The 24,777-nt window shown below is 39.6% G+C and overlaps 1 protein-coding gene across 19 annotated transcripts; it reads left to right on the forward strand.

Annotated features, from left to right (window-relative positions):
• Window positions 1-2,445: 2,445 nt before the first annotated feature.
• On the forward strand, window positions 2,446-24,681 carry jakmip1 (janus kinase and microtubule interacting protein 1). 19 transcript variants are annotated; one of them, XM_057850214.1, is made up of 23 exons: window positions 2,446-2,802; window positions 8,593-8,656; window positions 8,799-8,916; window positions 9,437-9,769; window positions 9,988-10,149; window positions 10,573-10,785; window positions 10,988-11,140; window positions 11,336-11,482; window positions 11,677-11,841; window positions 11,939-11,998; window positions 12,835-12,963; window positions 13,095-13,223; window positions 13,552-13,635; window positions 15,277-15,339; window positions 18,837-18,935; window positions 19,707-19,808; window positions 19,886-19,939; window positions 20,026-20,250; window positions 22,150-22,227; window positions 22,855-23,064; window positions 23,809-23,874; window positions 24,011-24,087; window positions 24,184-24,681. In XM_057850214.1, exons 3-22 carry the CDS (start codon window positions 8,830-8,832, stop codon window positions 24,059-24,061), a joined length of 2,610 nt encoding a protein of 869 aa, XP_057706197.1. In that variant the 5' UTR covers window positions 2,446-2,802; window positions 8,593-8,656; window positions 8,799-8,829; the 3' UTR covers window positions 24,062-24,087; window positions 24,184-24,681. The 19 variants fall into 19 exon arrangements, with proteins under 19 accessions (XP_057706197.1, XP_057706198.1, XP_057706204.1 ...); XM_057850215.1 differs by having other exon boundaries at window positions 8,596-8,656; XM_057850221.1 differs by having other exon boundaries at window positions 2,447-2,802; window positions 8,593-8,916; window positions 20,026-20,091; window positions 20,182-20,250; window positions 24,042-24,087.
• Window positions 24,682-24,777: the final 96 nt, after the last annotated feature.

Genomic DNA, 24,777 nt, shown 5'->3' on the forward strand with positions numbered 1-24,777 from the left:
TGTGCCACAAAATAACAGGAAACCATAAAAATACCTCGGGCAAAACAATCAACCGAGTTACTCATTACAACTCTGACACACTTTTGCTCTCTGAGTCAATACTTTGCCAAAACAAACCATCCGCTGCCTTCCACCACAATGATTTTCACCTCAGTGATTTCCACCTCAGGCCTCCACATGGGTCGAGTTTAATATAAATTTAAATGGAAGGATGCAAAATTCTTCCGAATCACACAGCAAGGCTAAATTTTGAATGACACAAATTGTGCAATCAGGATGGGAAATAGTGTCGAATTGTAGACAGATAATCCTCCCTAAATGGCCTCTTGTACTTCCTGTGTTGCCCCGCAGCCACTGGCTGCATATGTTTGTGAATGGCAGACATGCAGGCACAGCGTAAGGGGAGGCAGAGACAGGCAGCTGTGCGGAAGTAATGCATCCACTGGAATCTGGGTCACTCTTTCTGCATGTACTTTTATGTTTCTTTTGTTTATATAGAAATATATATATATTTTTTTACATTATTTCACTTTTATTTGATGTCGTATGGTCAAAAGTACAAAGAGCGCCTGATCTGTCTTTGATTCAAGATTGAAGATGGAGATGAAAGTACAAGTCTGTTGCTTGGTGCAATGTTTGATCATTGTAATGTTTTGATCATCACTGGGTGGTGATGGCGATCATGTCTAATGGCAACATAAGTGTTTGCTGGGGCTATTAACAAGTTGCTTGCATGGAAATTGACAAGTAAAATAAAAATATACTGTGCTAGCTAATAAAAAGGCTTACATAAAGTAGTATAAAGTGCTGATGACGGATAAGGTATGTTCTTTAAAGCACTACAAGCACGTGCAAAACAATGATAATGGTATTGTATTGACACTTTCAAAGTGGGCTATGCTGTGTACTCCACATCACACATCAACAAAGCAATTTGGTGTTTTGTATAAGTTACATTGAATGGGGGGACTGAGTTGAGCCGCCAAAGTTCCAACTTTAGGGGTAGGAACAAGAAAAGGTTTTTTTTGTGTCACAATTGTCTAAAACACAGATGCAGAATGGTGGGATGCAGTTGAATAGAGTTTTTTTTTTTACCTTTCAAATGTTGTATAATAAGTTTTCAGGCACTCTGTTTCTGTATAATGGCACTGACATGTCATGGAGGCATGAAATCTTCCTTCTCTCACTAATTTAGAATCCCAGAATGGTGCTGATAAATAAAGTGCATTATTATTGTTTGTTGTAGCAGTGTTAGAAGTATATGTAATCAGGGGTGAAAGTGGACAGGAACGGTCAGGAACACAGTTCCGGTATAAGATTCAGTACATGTTTTCTGAAACAGCAAATGAAAAAAAAGGGCAATGTAACAGAAAATGGATCAAATCTTCAAGAGCAAAGAAAGAGTTAAGGTGGCCTATTTATCATATTTAGTTTTATTTGCTCTGATGGGAGGTTCAGAACATCTTTGCTGTCAATGTGCACTTTGGATTTTTATTTGTTCATTTATATTAGGCTACTTATTCATTTCCTTATGATTTAAAAAAGTCAATGTTTGCGCGATCTTCAAAATATATTCCATTTCACTCTGCATAATATGTCATTTGTACTTATTTTTCTGAATGTATGTTACTTATATCTTTATTATTAAAAACACAACAAAAAGTAAATGTTTACATTATCTTCAATTTTAATATACATCCTTTGTTCTTAAGTGGTTTAAATTAAGATTTGGCATTTAGTATGTGAGGAAATGAGGAAAAATAAAAATTTGGAGATTGAGATTGGGGTTATAGCTGTTTTTGTTAACTTTTATTTTGCAAATCATTGAAAAATACAATTTTGTTAGAAAATCAGTTTTTGTATGTTATAGAAATAACTGACCAAAACAGTTTTCTTTGCATTTCAGTAGTTTTGACGCCCCCACCCTAAAAATAAATAAATAAATAAATAAAATAAAATAAAATAAAATTCTGGCTCCGTGGCTACTTTCACATCGGCGAGTTCCGGCAAGAAATTCTAACCACTTTCACCCCTGTATGTAATTGTAGCTGTGTTAGTAGTATATATGTTTTAATCAATTCTGTAATAATGTAATTGCGCAAACTTTGTCGTTGCTTTACTGGATTAAAAAACTGAGGGAATTAATAATAACAATAAAGAATAATTTATCTGTCTTGATTAATTAAGTTTTGTGCGTGTGTGCAATGTTCGCTCACATCCTGTGCATCTCCTGGGGGCAAAGTCTCTAAAGACTTGTGACGCCCCTAGGTATAAACAGACTAAATTAAATATTTTTAATGCAAAAATTGGTGGGAAATGGCAGGAACGGGTCTTAATTAATAATGGGGGTGGTGAATAAAATAGTTATTGTGTCGAACATTGCAGTCGTAAGGCATGATGACGTCATCATCAGTACCGACGGTGTCATTCTTGAATACGCAGTCAGGTGTCGCGCTTCTATCACGCTGCCGGTGACGCCCGCCCCACTTCCCCCTCGCATCCTCCTCCGTCGAGACACTTTTATTGCATTTTTGAATGTACACGCGTGGATTTGGAAACACATTGGGGACTCCTGGCATCGCGCGTTATCTCTTGTCATCGGGTAGGCGGACAAGTAGCATTGAAGCTAGGATCGAATAAAACCGCACCGGCGCGCTGTGGGTGTTAATGAATCAACCCGCGTGAAGTGGATCTTGTATTAAATCTTGCTGTGTAGATTAAAGGTGACGAATGACACCCTGCGTTGAAGCCAGTCCACACTCTTGGACGTGAAGCCTGCACATCACTGGACGTCTAATTCAGGTAAGCGCAGCCGCTGGACAACTTGTCTGTGGATTCCGTGCTGTGTTTTAGCTGCTAGCGGTGGACAGTGAAGCCGCCAAGGGAGGTTGCAATGGGGAATAGGATAGCCGTCAACGAGTGTACTTGATGCGGTGATTGTACTAAACACACACCGTCGCCCCCTGGAGCTGCTGTAGCCCCAAGCAGAATAATCAGTCTTGATGAAAATGTTCCATCTTTAATATCCTGTCTGTCTTATGCTCTCTTCCACTTCCTGTGCAGTGTGGTGCAGTCATGCCACCCCCACGCATAGCGAGAACACTATATGACATGACAAGGTTCACGCAAATGATTGCATGCGCTTTGCAAGCACATCAACTGGAGACCTTGCAGGAAGCAAGGACAACCGACCTGTATGGAGGCTGCTTGATGCTGTAGCTGCTGCAGACGTATGCATGTGTATCTCCGTGGGGCGTGGTTGATGGCAATGGCATACTTGAACCCCCTACTTTGCCTGCCTTTCCAGCCTCTTCTATGGAAAGCTGTCAGAGCATTTATTCAATATCATTGATAGGCCTATAAATCTCAAGGCTGAAAATAGTACTCTTTTGTCCATACCAATAGGACAATCAAATGCAGTCGAAGAACCGGTATGTCTTACGAGTCAAGTTCCTTTTCTTCCTACTGCCTTCCACTATCATATGATATCTCTGCACAGCAGTAGGACTACTAGTTAGGCAACATGGTGCTTCACTCATTGACTGCCACTGACAGCAATAGACTTCCAATCCATTTGAACTGAGGGGACACTGTCAGCTTTCCCAGTTCAAATGGATTGGAAGTCTCTCATCATCAATGACAGTGATTATATTAAACAGGATATCGCACAATCAGCTTTGTTGCATTGTCCTAGTGTTCTGAGTGTACTTGTCATTCTATTCGTGTGCTGAGTTGTCTTGTTAGTGAGGTCAAAGCGCGTACTATAGTAGTACGAGGAGTTAAATATGGTTATGAAAGCTATGAAATAAACGCTCAAACTGCTTTCCCCTCTCGACAATGCCTGCACTCAGTTTGTCATAGTGCCTCAAATGAAATAACCTAGTGGACAGATAACATGTGGTGCACTTGCATTTCCTGCTCAGGGCAATGCTGTGCAAATGTGCGTGTCGAAGCTGATCTGACTGCAAAAAAATTGAAGATGCCACACTGGTAATTGAAGAAGGCCACAATACCTGTAATGCAGGGATGTCTTGTTTATAAATTGTTTGTTTTTTTGTAAAATGAGACTGCATGTATATCTTGGGGTGTTCCAGTGAGTTGGGAAAAAAAGTCTGTTTTTGATGCATTATTTGGTTGCAATTCATGAAGTTTTTTTTTTTTTTTACATTTTGTAGGGCACCGAAAAAAAAAAAAATTCAACCCAAACTCATATATTTTGAGATGACGAGTCCATGGCCATTCTTATGACTCGCTTTGAGCAGAAGCCAGAAAAATCATGGAAAATCTTTGCAAGTCATTTAAAAATAATGAATGTGGAAGTCCTGATCACGTGGGCAATGAGTTTGACAAATGTTGAGCAATAATAGTAATAGGTTGTCAAATCTGATCAGGTCAATGTTTAGCAACCTCAGTTTTCTGTCTCCTCTCCTCTGCTTGACCTAATCTGTTCTTCTTATTCTTAATTCACGATTAGGCACAGCTATCACCGTAATCCCAGTAGACTGCAGACGAGTCCTCTTTGCGTTCAACTGCTGTACACCTATTCCACTATCAAACGCTACACAATATGCCTCACTGTCAAATTCATATTTCATGACACTCTATTGCCATATACTTTCATTGGTACCTCATCCTTCTTTTATGCTGAGAAAGCTAAAGCAGACTCTGGGATGCATTATTTCCTTCATTCCAACTGGCAAAATTTGTTTAAAAATTTGAACAAATTGGAGGTCACTTGTTCCAGAAATGGATTGGTTCAGTCGTAAGACTGCACAAACTCAAATCAGCTGTAAAACGAAGACTAAATTAACATATTACTTGATAATACTTGGATAATAGACTGCACAGCTGGATAGGAGACACTCGGTGTTTATGTGTGTCAGGTTCACTGGTCATTGAGGTCACTAACATGCATCATTCTGCTGGCAGAGTAGTTTTAGGCCTCATGCTCCACTAGAGATATACTCAACTGCGTTACAGGCTCACAATGGGATTCAAACATTGTTGTTGGGGTGTTTCTATTTCTGCGTGTGTACTAGTGTGTGCCTGGGTGGCCATCCACTGGAGTGAGGCCAGACCTGTTCTGAGTCTCCACTATACTGATATAATAACCATGAAATGTATGTTTGTGTGTCGTGCTTGTAGTGAAACAGGGCTTGTTGTCATTCCATCATACTTAACCTTATTGATTCTATATTTCAGCCAGTTAAGTCTTTCATCATGCGTATGTTAGTTTCTTTGTCAATTTATTTAATTGGAATGCGTCTCCTGCAATTTGGGTTAATGTTTGAAACCATTTTAAAATATTTTTGGCTCTTTGAGACTTTTACCTATATTAGATCTGTATAATTGTTCCACAAGATGATTTATTTGTTTAATTTATTCTGAAAGTTCTTTAAATCATGGTTGGGAGTCCCTGCGATGAGACCGATTTGATATTGCTCTAGACCAGGGGTAGCCAACGTCGGTCCTCGAGGGCCCCTATCCAGCTTGTTTTCCATGTCTCCCTCCTCCAACACACCTGACTCAAATAATCAGGATCGTTATCAGGCTCCTGCAGAGCTTACTGATGAGCTGATCATTTGATTCGGGTGTTTTAAAGGAGAGAGACATGGAAAACAAGCTGGATAGGGGCCCTCAAGGACCGGAGTTGGCTACCTCTGCACATGGGATAAGATTCGATTAAAAAAGAACATAAAAGTTAATGATTTGGTTCAGTTTGAAAATTATACAATTCGATATGATATAAGGAAACAAACCGATACAATTCGATACCACGTGGGACAAAAGCGGTAAGATTTTATAAAATCTAGATATCAATCATAAAGAATCCAATTCTAAAGAGAAATGACATTGTCAAACCATTTCCTAACAGCTATTGCTATTGCTTAAAAGTAATTTATATACTAGGTTTTGTCTTTCCCTCTTTATTGAAAACATTGCGAATTAGTGATTGCGTTTATTGGAGGAAGTTTACACAGTAGTGACCTTAACAAGTACTCTTCAAAAAGTGAGTACAGAAAAAAAAAGTCCCTCTGATTTTTTGTGTGAAAGCATCTTGAGACAATTAATGCAGCTAAAGTTGTTTTCCGAACCTTTTGTTTCCAAGGGAAGCACTCTAGTAGATGATTCTACCCAGTCGGTTTTGTATTATGTAAAATAGTTCACATAATTTCAGGTGGCATATATAGTATAAGAACTACAGGGGGCATTTTATCCACTCTTATTCCTGAGCACTAAACCTTTTCTTTTGAGTGAGTCTCTGTCTTTACTTTTGAAGACTTTACCTCATCCAGTAAAAGAAGAGCTAATCAAAGCTCTGTAGAAGTAATTCAAACTCTGTGATGTTGTGCTTTTTGTTTGGGTCTGTGAATACCCTTGCGGTCCGCCCCTATAAAATGTTCCATTTTGCCTCATAACATTCCTGAATTTCCTAAAACCTCAACATCATCAGCATAAGCCTCTGGCTGTCATCTAGGCAGCAAGTGGCTCCAGGAGTGCTCCATGCTGTTTAGGTTTGCATTTTCCAAATCCAGAAAAATATAAAAATTTCACTTTATATTTTGGTCTTCTGGAAATCTGCCTCCTCCCCCTATCTAGATAACCAGTGTAACCATCTGGCAGTCATTTGAACTAGCGTACCCCTTCTTTGCAGTTATTAGCAGTTTCCCGTGCACATGCTTGTAAGTCACATCTAATGAATCACTGTAAGTACTTTTAATGAGGATTAGAGCACAGGGCTGCTTCTGGTGCTAGAGCAATTGTGTTGCTCCTTGATAACACTGTGTTAAGATTCAAAAGAATGCGCCAGTGTCGTCGCTTGCTCTGTGACTGAATGAACTCTCTACATCTTTGTGAACAAGCGTGAGATCCCCGATTGCCTCAGCTCACTTCTATTTCCATGACAGCTCGTGGGGGTTGGAAAATGTGAAACGGCAGAGACGCTTAAAGGTTTGTTTTTCTGCAGGCTTTTTCCCTAGCTCTCTATAATTGATAGAAGCCGTAACCTTAGTCTGTCTTGCTTCCTTGTCTTACTGCTTGCCAAGTTTTGACCATGCTTGTTGTGTGTGAGTGGGATTCCTTACACTCTAGCATCACCACATTTTTGCCTCTCAGTCAACCTCATCTTGGGAGATTGTAATCGATAACACCGTGCTTCAACGCTTTGCTTCTCAAATGTGAAACGTCAAATGAGAATCTCATAGATATAAAATCCAAAAGTGTTCGTTCTGGTCATCTGTGAGCGCAAAAGACTTTTTAAGGGACTAGGGGTTTCGGGCAGCAACTGTTGCAGCCATCTGTTTGTGTTGTATCAATGTTTGGTAGTGCCATCATAGCTTAAAAATGGCACTGCATGGGGTTGTAAATGCTCACTTAGCTTTTTTTTCCTCCATAAGGACGGTATTAGACAAATCAAGTTGCGGCTAGGAACTTATAGACAATACGTGACTGTCAACTATTACGTACTTACCACTTTTGATGGTTATACTTTGGTTGCTTTATCGTTACTCTTTACATGACACTTGCTGTTGACCAATGTTTCCCAACCTTTGAATCAATGAATTTTTTTTTTACCTAAGAAAAATCATACACCCCCTTGCAAAAATGTTGCAAAGCTAACAATGGACTGAAATATAGATGATCTCTTCTTATATTAGAAACCAAACAGGTACTATGAAGTGTGTATGGGTCTGTTTAGTTAAACACAAAGTTTGTTTTTATATACAGTGTAGTAGTTTGATGTACTCAGACTAATTGTACCGCCATCATTTAAAGCAGGGGTGGGCAAACATTCTACTAAGGATTTCATTCCCAAAGATGAGGAGGGACACCTTTTCACTAATCTGGTGTTTTAAAAGTGTACTGTAATTTTCGGACTATAGGCCACTACTTTTTTCCTCATTTGAATCCTGCGGCTTATAGTCCAGTGCGGCTTATTTGTTGATTTACTTGGGTTAATAGGTAACATTTTATTTGACAGCGGTGTCATAAGACTGTTATAAGACGGTCATAATTATGATACTGTCAGGGGCATCAATGAATGCTAATGACGGATGTCATTAAGTGTCATCCGGCAAATTTTGTCACAAACTCCATTTATCTCCAGGTCAGATCTGTTTCATCCATTCAAAAAGGAGATAAATATAGTGTTACCGGTTAATATCTTTTGATGTAAATACCCCATTATACAGTGAGGACACCTGCTGCTTATAGTCAGAAGCGGCTATCTATGAACAAATGTTGTTTTTGTGTTAAATTTGGTGGGTGGCGGCTTATAAAATTTTGGTAATTACTTTATTACAGCGAAGTGCTGTATGTTTCAGCAATAACTTTAATGGTTGAACTGTCTGCGCTGGATCGGTTGGAACAAATGCCTGAACCCATAGTGGCCCTTGAGTACAGAGTTGGAACCCTCTGATCTGAAGGGGTCATATTTATTGTTTTACCTGTCACTACAAATGGCTGGATTTTTTTTTTTTACGGCACACTAATCTGTTAAATGCTCTTGGATTTACTTTTTGGCCAATTTTCTACATGATAATGCTTTCTATTTAATAATAACTCTTGTTTGTTTTGTGCATTTCTCTCTAGTAGAGTCCTTTGCTCTACGTACTCCTGCAATGATGTAGACATGATCAGCACCATGATGTGTGAGGTGAGACACGCCGTGAAGAGCAGAAGTGGAAGCAGCAATTGATTCTCTCCTCCTGGTACACCACACCTGCATCTTCATGTCTGTCCCGATTGGTTGGAAGTGCCATGTCGTCAGCCACACCCACTGCGATCCCATCCTTTAGGAAGGGAAGGAAGGTGGAGAAATCAGAGGTAATGGCTGACCCAGTTCAGGCCACCAACGAGGAGCTTAGGAGCAAAATGATGGACATCCAGATTGAGCTGCAGCAGGAGCGGGGCAAGGTATGAAAGCGATGCCGGTGTTTTAAGAATTAAAAATACACGACTGCCTGGCAAACAGGCCAGCCTTTTGCCTAAAATCAGATGGCTTAAAGCATGGATGTTTGAAATATTTTAATATGAATTGCTGGGACCACTTTTCACAACCAAGATAAGTCTTATTTATCCTGAAGAGATTGCCAAAAAAAAAAAAAAGACCACAACCAAAACCATGAAAAATATATTTTACCAATAAACAAAACTTGCATGTGAGGGTTATCATGAATAAAATCATGCTCATTTCATGTCTGATGATTTGGGGGTGCTTTGTTACTTTGGGATTTGGAAGACTTGCTGACGTGAATACAGTGCTCCTCGGTTATTATGTTTCACCCCTCTGTTAGAGGAAAATAATAAATGTATTAAAATTGGTGAGATGATGTGAAATATTTAAGTGTGATACATGTGCAAGTGTTAGGAAGGATAGGAGCAAATACATTTTTCCTGGTTCTATACTGTGGCTGACAGAAGCTGTGTTCTTCAGGTGTGTAAGCTGCGTGAGCGACTCCAGGAGCAGCGTCAAGCTCGGGAACTGGAGCAACACAAGCACGCTGTGGCACTGACTGACCTGCGCGCCAAACTCCACGAGGAGAAGCTACGCGAGACCGCAGCGGCGCGCGAAGCTCTCGCACGGCAGCACGAAGCGGAGCTGGCTAGGACTATTAAGATCCGTGACACTGAAGTGCAGAGGCTCCAAGGACTGGTGCATGCCCTGAGAGACGGAGCTGCGGACAAGCTAAAAAATGCTCTTCTCGGAGAGGCTCGAGAAGAGGCCAGGAGAGCTTTCGATGGCGAGCGACTAAAGCTACAACAAGAGGTATGTTTTAGCATGTACGTGGCTCAGAGTCTTTTGTTGACGAGGAATGTGTGGATACTGTGCATGCTGTAAAAACAGGATGCAGTGTGGAAAAGCCTGTTGCCAGGCTATTGTTCCTGGCTTTTCCTGAGAAACTATGCATTTATCATCAGAAGTAATCAATTGAATAAACATTGTGTTTACAAACGTTTGAATACGAATAGTGACCTTTGTTTTAGATCCAAGAACTAAAGGCAGCCAAGAAGCAGGCTGACGAGACGCTGGCCAATGCTCTTCAAGCCGATAAAGCCAAAGCAGCTGATCTGAGGACAGCTTACCAGCAGCACCAGGATGAAGTGCACCGCATCAAACGTGACTGTGAGAGAGACATTCGAAGACTGGTAAGGGCTCCCACAGATTGGTGCAGAATCAACATACGGCACCAGCTTGATAAATGCAACATCCGTTAGTTTACGTTCGATGTTTTCCCGCAAAGCTTTCTTCACTCACGTGCATCTGTTTTTCTGCTTCTTATTCAGCTAAGGGTTTATCTCACTGATGAAGGTTCAAGGCTAAGTAAAGCTGTCTGCCCCGCTGTGATTTTATCTCACTGTGTGGACTTTCTGATCTTATTCTATTAAAAACTGTAGATGCTCATTAACACCACAGCTTAATCAATAGCATTGCAAATAAGTTTACTGTACAGGACATATCTGCACCAATTGCGTTTGTTCTACAAATTCATGTTTTCATCCAGGTTGCAGATTAAAGATTTTGTTTCCCAATTTATTGCCGCCATTCTTTTCCTTCCTTCTTCTTCATAGATGGATGAGCTAAAGGCCAAGGACCGTGTAGTGTGTGCCTTGGAGAGAGAGCTTGGGATGCAGGCGGGTTACACCCAGAAACTCCAGCTACAAAAAGAAGCATTGGATGAGCAGCTAGTTCACGTACGAGAGGCCGAAAGACACAATCATGGCAGCCCAAAGAGAGAGGTGGTGCCTGGGTTCGGGGAAAACATGGACCTGCTCAACAACCAGGTTATTATATCACCTTGATTCATCCGTTTTAATGCAAAGCATATGTATTTGACATGACATTTATAACACTGCAAGTATAAAAATACTTTTTATCAAGTCTCCAGTGGCATCAATGCATTCATAGTTCTCATCCTCTATCTCGTCACATCCTCCTTCCCATGAACCTCCACCTGCCTGCCTGCATGTTCACCCCATTTTTCAGTTTTTGTACTCTACCTCCCCTCTTCCCCCTGCTTCCCAGGAGGCGGAGGAGCGTGACACGAGAAGGTTTCAGCTCAAGATAGCAGAGCTCCACTCCGTCATCAGGAAGCTGGAGGACAGAAATGCGCTGCTGGCTGATGAGAGGAATGAACTTGTGAGGATAACACAATCGCATAGTTATTCATAGACCTACTCCACCAACGCTCACACACAGTGAAAAGAGATAAAAGTGAAACATACAAATAGGAGACTAATTAGTGTGCAGTACCTGTTTGAAGTGTCATCTGGAAAGGATATTCAGTCAACAGACCCACAATTAAAGTGCTTCCTGGTTTTGTTCACTTTCCAGCTGAAAAGAGTTCGAGAGGCTGAGAGCCAGATGAAGCCCATGTTTGAAAAGACCAAGCGCCTCTCCAAGAAGAACGATGACCTCCTGCAAACACTGCAGCGAATGGAGGAGAAACTTAAAAACTTGAGCCGGGAAAATGCTGAGATGGTAAGAATCAACTTGACTTTGTTTGACAGAAAAGATGAATGAGGGCAGCACCTGGTTCACGCTGTTGAAATGATCATTATGCATTTGTTCTTTGTTACTTTTACGCTCACGGAGAGCCTCTAGCGGCTACTTGAGGAAAGACATGAACCAACTGATCACCTTTCATCTATTTGACTGGTGTTTCCCTTTCTTAGAAGGAAAAAGCTTCCCGTCCCCCATTGCAGCACCAAACCCATCAAAATCAGTTGAAACGGCCCAGCTCCCTGACAGACTTAAGCCATGCCCACGAAGAGCAGGAAGTCGAGTTCCTCAAACTTCAAATTGCAGAACAACGTGGCATCATCGACGAACTCACTCAGGTCAACTTTTTACACATGTGTGAAAAGCCTGTTGTCAGATTGAACAAAATATGTCATTCTAAGAAGGTTAGATGTTCATCTACGTGTTTGTGTTCAGGAACGTGAGCGTTTGGTGATGGGCAAAAAAACAAGGAGAAAACCTCTCAAATTAACCAAAGTAAGTACACCATGTTCATCAAGGAGCTAAGTAACCACCTAATATCTGCTTGGCTGATCATCCAAGTACTGCAGTCTGTGCCTGTGTGATCTTAATTGGGCTCGAGAGGTTTGGTGACAGTTCATAATGAGAACAATGAATTGAAAGGATGTACTGGTAATCTTTAAACAACACGAGGAAAATAATAAATGGTCTTCTTCCTTTTTTTAAATTTGTTATTTGTTGTCTTAAGTGTTGAAGTAGAACAAATGAAAAACATGGTCTGAGGTCACGCTATTGGGTGTGTATGGTTGAGGAGATTTGAGATGATGATGCCCGAGTGTGTGAAGTAATTGCTGTGATCATGCCCGATGTGGATGTTGCTAGGAGGAGTTGCTAGCCGACGCGTATGCTGTCACACTCCCACCAGCTGGAAATACTTGTCGCCTTGGCAAGGTGGATATGATTGTGGATCCTGCGGCTTTAACTATTGGGCTTTCTTGGATTAGAAAGATGTTTTGATGCAATCGTTAGTAGCTTTTGGTTCAGCTGGTTTGGGAGGTTTTCATACGGTAGCAACATGACAGAGTACTTTCTTCTCATCCTTTACTTCTCTGCCTTTATTTGTCTGTGCGCGCTGGTCTGCCTTTACTTCTCCGGTTGCCAGGAGATGACTTATAAACATGATGGTAAGTATTTTAGGCTTTACAAAAATAAGGGAGGAAAACACTTGCAGGGACTAACATGACATGGCCTGTTTTTGACACTTTCCAGACAGGGCATCAGCATTTATTTTAATTAATTCCTTAATTTTTAAAACTTGCAGTACATCAGTTTTCTTCTGTTGTTTTCTACAGAGGCATGTTGTGGAGACATATTTTGGATTTGATGAGGAATCTATTGAGTCTGAAACCTCCTCTTTGACCTCCTTTAACACTGACCTCACTGATCGTACACCTGCTACTCCAGAGGAGGAATTAGAGGAGGTAAGGAATTATGCAAAATTCATCAGTATTGCAAGATGGTAGGCTGGCTAAGTCAGCATCACTTTTGGAAACCAGTAACATTAGATAGGATATATTTGTCAGATAAGTTGAGGTACTGACTCTTTTCTCAGAGTGTCTCTCGAGAGGAGTCGGAGCTTCGGTTTCGTCAGCTCACCAGAGAATACCAAGCTCTCCAGCGGGCCTATGCCCTCCTACAAGAGCAGACGGGAGGCTCTCTTGATGCCGAGAGGGAAGCCAGGGTATGTACATTCAATTATTTTCTGTCTATTTGCTATAATTGTGCACAATACAGTATATGGCACAATAGTGAAATAGAATTGTCCCAAATTAATTGTATTGTTTGGAAAATTCATACAATTCCTCTGTACTTAACAAATGTTTTTCAGCCACTGTATCAATATACATAATTTTATCATACAATTCAGGGATTCTGTGCATTCAATAAAACAGACGCCTTTTACAATTGCTGATTCAACCCCTCCCCCCTCCCCCAAAAAATAATCTGATAATACGTTTTGAGTTCTTACCTCTCTCTTCTGCTCCTTTTTAACGTTTAACAACCCTCAGACACGTGAGCAACTGCAAGCGGAGCTCAGTGGCTGTCAGGCCAAGATTGTGGATCTGGAGAAAGTTCTGGTGGAGCGGGGGCAGGTAACAAAGAAGAGGGGTGGCGACCGCAGCTCTCGGGTTCTCCTCTCACTGGCCCTCCTGCATGTCTGTCTGGCCGTTCTGCTCCTGGGCTGGCGATACGCCGACCAAGTCTGCCGCATTTTCCTGTGAAACCACTTCCTTCATGTGTTGCATCGCAACTTGGTGCTTGCATGCTGTCTACTACCTTTCCTTTTGACGGTTCTCGTTTCCTGTCTGTGTTGTAGCCAGGAATATGATCGTTTATAATTTTGGCATCCTTCTCTTAGGCCAAGTATTTTTCTTTGCCTAAAGATAAGATTTTGACATTTTAATTAGTTGGTGTAATATGTACAAAATTTAAGTGCGGTACTGTATATATTGTACATTGGATATAATTGGATTGCATTCTATAGTAATAGTATCTAGGGACTGATCGCTATGAGTTTTTCAGGACCGATACCGATTTTTGGAGCCAATATTCGTTTATAGTAAAAGTGTAAAAATTGGCATTTTAAAAAAAATTGAATAATGCAAACACTGAACTTCAATGAAATGCCTAAACCATGTTTATTGAATCACACAAATAAAATCTAATAGCTCCAGAAGTGCCTGAATATACTAGACTCAGAAACGTCTCTTAGAAAGTTAAAATGTTAAATACATAGCTCTCCGGAAAAAAACAATAACGTAAAAAAATGCTTGTCGTTATTAAATGCTTTATTGAGTGAGTCCACTCAATTCCACTCACTGCTGAGAACAGCAGCGCGCACACACACGATAAGTTGCCACAGCACACTAGTGTTTAACAAGCTAAACGATGATTGACACATTTGGCTTCTTTGAAGGTAGCGCTGCTAAGCTTCTCTGGCACGATTAAAGCTTCTACGCCTGTCAATGATCATTAACTTTAACAAGCAAAACCTGCAGTTCATTGCTGACCAAGAAAAGCAGCAGGAGGGAGAGTGAGGTTGTAGGAGCATGAAGCGAAAAACAAAAAATATTTGTTTTAAAATTAAAAACCCGATTCTGATCCTCAGAAGAATGGCGCAATCCCTAGTCCCTATCCCTAGTTTTAAATTCACTTTTTAATGTAGACCGGTCACATTTAAAAAAAAAAAAGCTGATAACGATATACTGTACGTAAAATTCCCAAATATCGACACGATATATTAGCCGGCCGATATACAGTATCTGTCTATCTCCGGTAATATCTTGGCTATTTCACTGATATTGTCATGCAAAATGTATTTTTAATGCCTTACAGCATTAATATTCTTGCATGGTTTTATTATACAATACAGTATTAGTAAAACTTTGTTTTGTGTTCCTGCATGCCTGCATAATCCAATTATGTGTTGTGACTGGCTGCTTTATTTTTCCTTATTGCCTTCTTTCACTGTAAACATCTTTAGGAGTGTGGCTTCATCAGCATGCTCTCCCCACCTCTAAAGAGGACTTCCTTTCTCTGGATCAATAAACTTTTGCTACCACCACTCTTCTTTGTGTCTTTGTTTGCATGTGCCATTTGGAATTAGGGGCAGCAGCCACTATCTGGCAGCATTGTCTGATTTTTGGCATTTTCTCTCTTACCGCACTTCCACTGCTTGCCCCTGCCTGTGAGTGCCATTTATTTTCTGATGTTCTGTCTGGTTGCTGCAACAGGACTCAAAATGGGTGGAAGAGAAGCAACATTTACTCAGGACGAACCAGGAACTTCACGAGAAGGTACCTTATATATTATTGAAGTGTAGGAATTTATACACACAATGTCCCAACAGTTGTAACGCCATAAGGTAATCAGAAACTGAATTTACCACTCTAAAGGTAAATCTAGTTAGGCCTTATAATACAGTTGTGCACAACAGTCATACAAAAAAATATTTTAAAAAAAATATAAAAAGATTATACTATTTTTCCTCACTCCAGCTTTAATTTGCCTCCATCCATGTTCTATACCTCTTGTCCTCATCAGGTTCACGGATAAGTTGGACCTTAAATTAACTAATACATCAAATAAACTACAGTATTTTAACAAAAAAAATCACATACAGTACAGTTGTAAATATTAGCATTATTCGAAGGAATTATACTGTACAAGTATAGAGGACACACAAGTTTCTGAAGCGAGACATGGGCGACCCATCTTAGAAATTTTCTGCTACGGACTTCCGGTTTAGACAGAAAAACGTGAAGTGCGGTTGAAGTAAGCAGTGTGTAGACAAAGTTAAAACTGCAATATCAAACCAGAAGAACGTACGGAATCTCCAAAAATGGAAACAGCACGACGTAGATGAGGCACTGGGACTTTCTGTGCTTTGCGTTTGTTCTGATTACGTTGATTGTTCATGGACAAAAGTCTAACAATTGCCACGTTTACATGGAGCCAAATATTCCAATTACAATCGGAATATTTGTTCAAACCGAATAAATGTGTTCCATTGTGTTCCTCATTCGGAATGAACAGGCCCAAACTGAATGGAATTTCATTCCGATTCACAGGGGTGGAATATTCCTTTTCCCAAACCGATTAGAAGTAAAATTATATGTAAACAGGGAAGCGGAATGGTGTCTGGTTGCGTTCTTTCTGCGCATGCTCCGTACTGACGTGGTGACGTCACTCGGTGACGTAAGTAACGTCACTTGCAACATGGCTTCCAAGCACACGCACAGCGCACCCACACAACTTTTTAAATGAACGGCGTATCATTCAGAAGTTTTGTTTCCACTCGAAAAGTTAAAACAGCAGCTGATCTGACGATCGATCTCCATATATTGCAGCGTGACTAGGCATGTGCCGGTATGAGATTTTCACGGTACGATAACTGTGAGCAAAAATACCGCGGTTTCACGGTATCACGGTATTGCAATTATAGCTCCAAAATTTTGAGATGTATGGGTTTAAAAAAAAAAAAATTCCATTGAACAGGATTTTTTTTCAAAACATATTTGCAAATTGGAACATGAATATAATGTGAAAATAAATAAACAAAAAATAACAAATATTTTATATAAAATTAAAATAAATAGAACCTAGACTATACCCACAGCCACAGCTCAAGTTGCTCAATATTAGAGTAAGAACAAAATAATTGCTATAAAGAGTAAAAAGACTTCTAAATAAAATTAAAAATATATACTGTATGACTTTTTTTGAGGAGGGAAGCTCAAGTGAAGTTTCGCCATTTACAGCCACTTTGTCAACTCTAGTCTACATGATGCCATGCCTTTGTGTTAAAAAGAACAAAGAATTCATAGGTTATTAAGTTAGTTAAAAATGTATAAGTTAGTTTTATAAATTAGTTAAAATATAAATATTGTTGAGGAAAGGTTTCATCTAAAAAAAAAAAAAAGTGAGGAGTGAGACTTCCTTTCTCAATTAGCGATCTTTGACGCGATTCTTTTTCTTTCCCCCCTTCATTCAAGCTTGTCTCTCAGCGGCTGTGAGACATAAAACCTCGACGAAGCTGGTCTCCCAGCTTAGCCTAGGCTAACATTCGTCTTTGTAAGTTTTAGTTTGTATATTGAATTTGAAAGGAAAATGTGCGTTTTAGTTTTGGCGAACTTTTTAATGGTGCTACTGATATCCTGTTGAACCTAATCACACGTGGAAAAATACAATTGTACAACGTTTTAAATGTATTCATTTGTATATTTCACCACGATTTGAGAGCTCAATAAGTTGAAGAAAAGTACGCCTTGTATTTGGAGGATTTGTTTTTGGGTTTGCTGGCTGTTTAGCAGAATAGCATCACTGACACTCATGGCAACAAACGGGAAGGGGTGAGCGCTGCCGCACCAAGCCACTTCGGCTGCATTTTGGCACGTGAAAAATAGCGAATACCGTACTAAGGTATGACGGAAAATTTTAATGGTTTTGAAACCGCCACGTTTTCACACCACGGTAAACCGTGAAACCGGTTACCGGCACATGTCTAAGCGTGACGCTTTGTTTTGATTAATCTGCGCATGTCAGACGGCAGTTGTCAAACGTCCTTTCGGAATAAAGGCAGTCACATGTAAACGCTGGATCGGAATAGATGAAGTGACATGTAAACAGCTGATGTGAAATTTCCATTCGGAATGATTTGAATCGGTATGAATAAAAGTCAGCATGTAAACGTGGCTAATCTGTGCAGCGTGTGTTAACATGAGGTGTAGATTGATACGCCGGCCACTTGAGTGACCAAAATGAGGAAAAATTACAAATAATCTTACAGTTGCCGAATGGCTGACACTGATTTTGTTGTGACAAAAAAATACTACAAGGTATTTTTCATCTGGTTAGATTATAGTTATGGTATTATGAGCTCATCACACATGTTCATATAAACACAAATAATATGTCATTCTTTTTATATTGTAGATATTGATCCCAATAAAACCCATTGACAACATTATTCCATTTCTTGTTTTATTTAAAACGATTGGTGCAAGTGCAAAATAGGTCAATAAATCACAATTTATAAAATTATTAGAAAAATATTAATGAAGTTGGAGCATAAGTCGAGCCTTCATCATCAAAGTAGAATGCACGTAGTCTAGATATACTTGTATGTCCATCAATGTACAGTAAGTGTTGTTGTGGGGCACATCAAGTTGTCTTCCCTTGCCTAACAGCGTTTTCCACCTGTAAACAAACGAACAAAAAATGTGTAACACTTGAATTTATGTATTTAGGTAAAAAGGCGATCGTTGCCGCTAATGCAAAGGTAATGATGTCTCAGCTGTGACGCAACACACAGAATTGCAGTTAAATTGAACATAATTGTACCTGTTATAGCTTTATGGTGGCACCGTCTTGGTTCCACATTTGTCTTCATGAACAATAAATTCCCAAATTCATGTTTTAGGACACATTCAATTGGATGCTTCAGAGCTTTTCTGCTCCCTGATTGTGTTTCCATCCACTGCCATTAAATCAATAAATTACAAAACTATTTTGGTTGTGGGGACATTAGCCATTTCTTCATGTTGTCCTCCCATGTTGTGATGATGGCAGATGGATGCGGCATTTCCAAATGGTCTTTTTTGAGAGATTTTGATGAGTAATGCCACTCCAGCTCCACTGTTTTTTTGGTTAGACAAAGTGTAAAATGGAAGTCGTAAGCAGAAATGCCGAAGTACCTTGGAAATTTTAGTTTTAATTAAATCCTGACAATTCATATTGGATTGAAAACCCGCCAAATAATGAGCTGATACTAATAACCTACTCTTGTGTGCAGATGTGCGACCTGCAGCAAGCAGAGTCGCGGCTGCAGGCTGAACTTCAGGATGCTCGAGACCAAAACGAGCTACTGGAATTCCGGGTGCTGGAATTGGAAGTAAGAGAGTGTACCATCGTCAAACTGTCACCAGGAGGCGACAAAAACAATCTCAGCTCCAGATGCTTACATGCCTACATACAATGACTCACTAAATTAATGTACTGTATACTGTATAGTATATATTCCACATTTTGAAAGGAATGTTTTGTCCAAGTATGCACCCGTGTCTTCTCGTTTTGCATGGTGGTCGTATGCATACCCCTGCACTGTTTTGCAATGTTCAATAAATGATTTGTTTTAGGTTGAATATAATTTTACTTGAATAAAATGTTTTTAAGTTTACCATCCAAACACCATCTTTGTTCAGTTTTTCCTCCTGTTTGTGCATGTGTGTCCTAAATTTTCTTTTACATGTTTCATGAACCTGAGGTTTGTAGATTATATCTATTGTGTGTAATATTTATTACAGTCAGAGTAATAATGCTTGTATCAGTGGTCACTTGTTTGTTCAGTGTGCATCTATTTATATTCCAGGGCTTTTTCACTGAAAGCAGAGAAGCAGATGTCATTGTCAGTTTTGAGTTTCGGCATGCATTTTATATACCCCTTGTTGGGTTGACGTGTTTTTTGTCCCACCTCCTTCATTTTGGCTGCTCTAGATCATGTTTCAGTATCGTAAGTAAACTCATCATTCAGTCCTTATATCTTATTTAAACACGTTCACAACAAGTTCAAAATTGTTTTTTTCCGCAAAGAATCACTTGCTACAGTGACTTTTCTCATGCATTTTTACAAAACTAGAGTTAATCTTCAATGTGCTGTCTATAGGAGAGAGAACGAAGGTCTCCTGCCCTCAATCTTCACATGTCTGCATTCCCTGAGAACAGTAGCAGCGCCCTACAGCTCTACTGCCGCCAGGAGGGAGTCAAGGTAAAATCATCATTTTAAACTTTGGAGTCTAACACATTAACACACTGTTAATGCAATGTCTGTGTAAATCCGCACAGGATGTAGTCATTCCCGAACTGATGAAGAAACTGGATATCCTTGGAGATAACGGGGTGCGTGTGAGCTTAATGCTTATTGAAATGTGCTTCAGTGATTGACCTTTTTGGGAATGAGTCATCCTTATTATCTGCCTGAGCAGAATCTCCGTAATGAGGAGCAGGTTGCAGTGATCCAGGCTGGCACGGTCATAGCTTTGTGTGAAAAGGTGAGCCTTAGAACTGCTGACCATGGTTCATGTTGGTGGCATAAAATTAAAACGCATCTAATAGTTTTTTTTCTTTCTCTTACTTTGCAGTGGTTAAAACAGGTTGATAACACAGAGGCCGCTCTGACGCAAAAAATGATTGACTTGGAAAATGACAAGGTGAAAAATAGCCTCTTTAATTTCCTGTATATGATAGTATGAAAATATTTTTTGGGTCAAGAGTCAGAAGTTCAGCGATTATCACATTTATTTGGTCACTACCCAGTAGGGCTGGGCGATATGGCCTTAAACATGTATCACGATAAATTGAGCAGATTTATCTCGATAACGATAAATGACGATAAATTCGGCCAAGCGTACTGTTATATAATTTGAAAATCTGAATCAATGCATGAAATACAGATTAACTGTTTCTTGTTGATTTATTTACCAGCATTCAATTTCATATACTGTATTTAACAATTGTACATGCAGTCTAAACATTAAGTTTATAAAAATGTAATGTAAGCAATAAGAATTCAAGTATGAACATTTATAACAGCGTGTATGACTTGAACAATGTACATTATCAAAATCAATATGCCTGTGCAAACATGTCATTGTAACACAAATGACTTGCAGCTTGAACAGTACACTTCAAAAAGACAACTTATTGTTAATGGCTGCTGTGACATAATTATTAAATACAAGTGTTTACATTATGGTTTCAGGGTCCCCCCCCAGTGCATTTTTTAATAAATGCACGCACAAATGAACCCCCAAACAAACAGAGAGAGACACACACACATTAAAGCTATATTGATCTTCTTCAAATGAAACGCTTAAGATTTTATGATAGCAATAATGACACAGAAATAAGCACATACAGAAAAATAGCTGGGGCCATTTCTCGGTCATTATAAGTTTCGCCGTTGGATTGTACTTTAAGCTGAATGCTTTACCATCACAAAAGCTATCAGAGGAATCACACACAGACAGATACAAAATAACGCCACATAGTAATTGCTAAATGCAGTCCGTGCCCAATCCACTCATTAAGTTCAGCCGTTTCGACAAGATTAGAGCCGCTATCCGACTACATCACGTTCATTTGTAGCGTTAGCCGCTAGCTAGCAATAGCCTGGCTACCAGTAGAAAGCACTGAAAGCACCATCTCCGGAAATCGTGAGAACAGCGGGGAGGACAACGGGTGAAAGCCCGTCTGGATGCCACCAAGAGTCTACTAAATGTCGGTTAAAAGTTTGGTGAACCTCCCTTAAGCCACACTCCATCACGTTTTGCTTGTAGCGTTAGCTGCTAGCGTTAGCTTACTGGGCTTTTGTTTGATTGGCTCCTTGATGATCACGTGACTCCCTACGTAAGCCCATTGACTGTTTCTTAAAGGGGAATGAACATAGACGAACAACACAGAATCAAAGCGGGATGAAAAGACTATATTTTCTTGTTTTATTAATTTACCGAATTTACCGACATGGTCAAAATTACGTCGGTCATCGTTAAGAATTTCGGTGACGGTAAATTTTCGGTTTACCGCCCTGCTCTACTACCCAGTTTGGCTTTTAAGCCACAGCTGTCCTACATGACCAGTTATTTACTCGTTTCTTTAATAATTACTTCTGTACAGTGTAGACTCTCTGTAACCTTAACGTGTAACTATAGTAATACATTACCAATCAAATGTACCATTTTAGGAGAAGTCAATGTTTATTGATAAAAATGCAAATTTACTTTTTAACATACACCCTAGACAGGAAAAATGTTATGCCTCATTCATTTTTTACTTCTGAAGATCCATTCAGCCTTTTATATGTATAAAAATGTGGTTTCAGTTTGAGAGTGTTTATTACTGAACACTGAATCAGCATGAGCTTTTGAGATGGGTCCTGAAACTGGTTAAGCACTGTAAATATATATGCAGTTTACAGATACATTTTAGCCTTTGTGCTATTCAATACAACCTCTTCATTGCCTTACTTGTAGTATCCTATATTCACATTTGTAGTGTTTTCTTCCTACAGACATGAAACTAAATGAAAAAACTCAACTTTCTGGCCACAGGAGCTGTTTAGCAAGCAGAAGGGTTTCCTTGAGGAGGAGTTGGACTATAGGAAGCAGGCCTTGGACCAGGCTTACATGGTACGGAACCACACCAGAAAGTTACCTGCAGAACATCTTGCATTTTAATGGCAGATTTTGAACATTGTTTTACAAAGTTTTTTCCGAAAGAAATAATGGTTCATAGTATTTTCAGTCATGAATATAGGGGTGCGCCATTTTCATTTCAGCATGAGACATTTGAATGCAACACTCTTCATGGAGGTTAGATTTGTCACATTGTGTCGGGATACTGCATCTTTTACCACTGAATTGAAAATTGCTGTAAAATTAGAGAATTGATGTTTTCTCTTCTCAAGTAACAGATTGTATTTTTTTTCACTGAAGGAAGTCATCGAAATAATATTATGAAATGTTACTGTGAGGACGTAGACACCATTCAAACCAATAATTAATGCCTGAATTGTACGATTAAAAGACACCTTATAATTAGTTCACAAAGTCATTTCGATTATTGTAGATTTTCCTATGACAAGTTAAGCAGTTTATTTGATGGGGAATTTTGCAGCGAAACAAGATGGAATCACATGTTTCACACATGATCACATGTTTGCGTGCCGCGTATTGATTTCTTGCGCATGCATTTGTGGGTTTCTTCATCTGCATGTGCATGCCGTTATGCTTGCGTGTGTGCGGCTGGCTGTGCAGAGGATCGAGGAGCTGGAGGCCACGCTGTATAACGCTCTGCAGCAGGAGCAGCCATCGTGCCAGGCGGTGGCCGAGTCCCTGACTGACAGGCAGAAGGAGGAGCTGAGGCTCGCTGTGGACAAGCTGCGGCGTCAGATTCTCCGGCAGAGCCGGCAGTATGACAGTCAGATCTTACAGGAGCGTATGGAGCTCCTACAGCAGGCCCAGCAGGTAAGGCTGAGAACAAACTCTAGTGAGGTTACAGCCCTCCCTCAATCTGACCCTTGTGACCTTTCACTCCACCGAATCTCTGGTGCTATGAAAAGATGCAGTATCCCTGTGTGTACGCTACCTGTAAATGTGTCCACAGTGAAACACTGCGTCTGTGGTTGTGTGTTTGTTTCATTGTGATGGATCCCCTTTTCCCTTGACAGTGTTGCCCTTCTCCTTCAGCATCTGTCCACTCGACAACTCACGCAATACTTCTACTGTATGTTGCTCATCGAAGGCACCTTGAAATTTCATTTGAACCACTAACAATGGGCACCCTTAAACCACTAAACACATTAATGATTAACTACTCATGATTGGTACTAACTGATCAGATGCATTTTGACTAACTCACATGAGTCAAGGAGTCAACAGGAGAGACTTGTAGAAAAGCAAACAGTATTTTTGGAAAAAGAAGTGAGCTCACTGAAGATTTGTAAGCAAGTTGAGGAAAACATTTAAAAAAAAAATGTTGATAATTTGTCCACTTTTTCTGTTTAAAATTATTTCAGGGACTATTATGGATTTATCTTTAATTAAATATAGTTAACAGGTTTTTACCCATGTGTAGAACAGATTATGGCAAATAAATCATAATAGTTAAATACTTTGTTAGTTAGTTTGGAAATTTACCTTAGAAAAAGTGTGGAAGGTATTATCGTCAATGCTAACATTTTAACCATCTAACATGTTTTTGCCATGCAGAGAATTAGAGAGCTGGAGGACAGGATCGACTTGCAAAAGAGACAAATAAAGGAAATAGAAGAAAAGGTACCACTTATGTAATAGTCAGGAAAAAATGTATCTTGTCAAAAAGTGCAATTTTTTTATTCAACATTTGTCACTGATGACTCCTTTTCTTCTCTTTTCTCATTACACATTAATTGAACTCCTTTTGTTCTTTTAGTTTTTGTTCCTCTTTTTGTTTTTTTCTTTAGCCTTTATCCTTTGGCCTTAATGAACATGACTGTACAACCACATCAGGTATGCAATAAAATGTTATATCATTGTTTATTCATGTTTCACGACTTGCTAAAAAATAATATGGATTATTGTATTTTTACTTTTTTTTTTCTTCAGGTGTTAAGTTGCTGCAGAGCCAAGAGAGGACAAAACAACAACTTTTTTATGCATTTGTAGACTGCTCATGAAAACCCAATGGCCTTTTTCTATGTGCACTTTTTGCAGAAGAAATCACCTGCAAGCACGCAAAACAAATAATTTTATATATACGAGATGCAAGATTTATTTATAAAGAGACGACTAAATGACTGCTATGCTGGTATTCGAAGCTGGAACTAAACCTTAGATTAGCTGTTTGATGCACACAATTTGGATTTATAGAAAAACACTAGATTAGAAGCACTACGGCAGAGGGAGATGGCCACAAGAGAAGAGGATTAAAGTGCAGAGCAGGAGGGAGGCGACAAGTTAAGGATTCTGGCAAAGTATCACGACTGGGGTGTTTCTAAGGAAACGGCAGGGCAACGCGCGTTTACAAAGCTGCTCAGATGAATTTACTAGCTCATGTTTGCGAGGAGAAGAAGAAACAACCGTCAGTGCAACGTTGCAAGGTTATCACAAGTTGTTGTAATGAAGTAGAATAGTTGTATTTGTGCTTATAGCATTTGAATCTTCGATCCAGTTAGCATTTTAAGTTAATGTCATTATTGG

This window comes from Corythoichthys intestinalis, chromosome 11 (assembly GCF_030265065.1).
Source record: "Corythoichthys intestinalis isolate RoL2023-P3 chromosome 11, ASM3026506v1, whole genome shotgun sequence".
NCBI lineage: Eukaryota > Metazoa > Chordata > Actinopteri > Syngnathiformes > Syngnathidae > Corythoichthys > Corythoichthys intestinalis.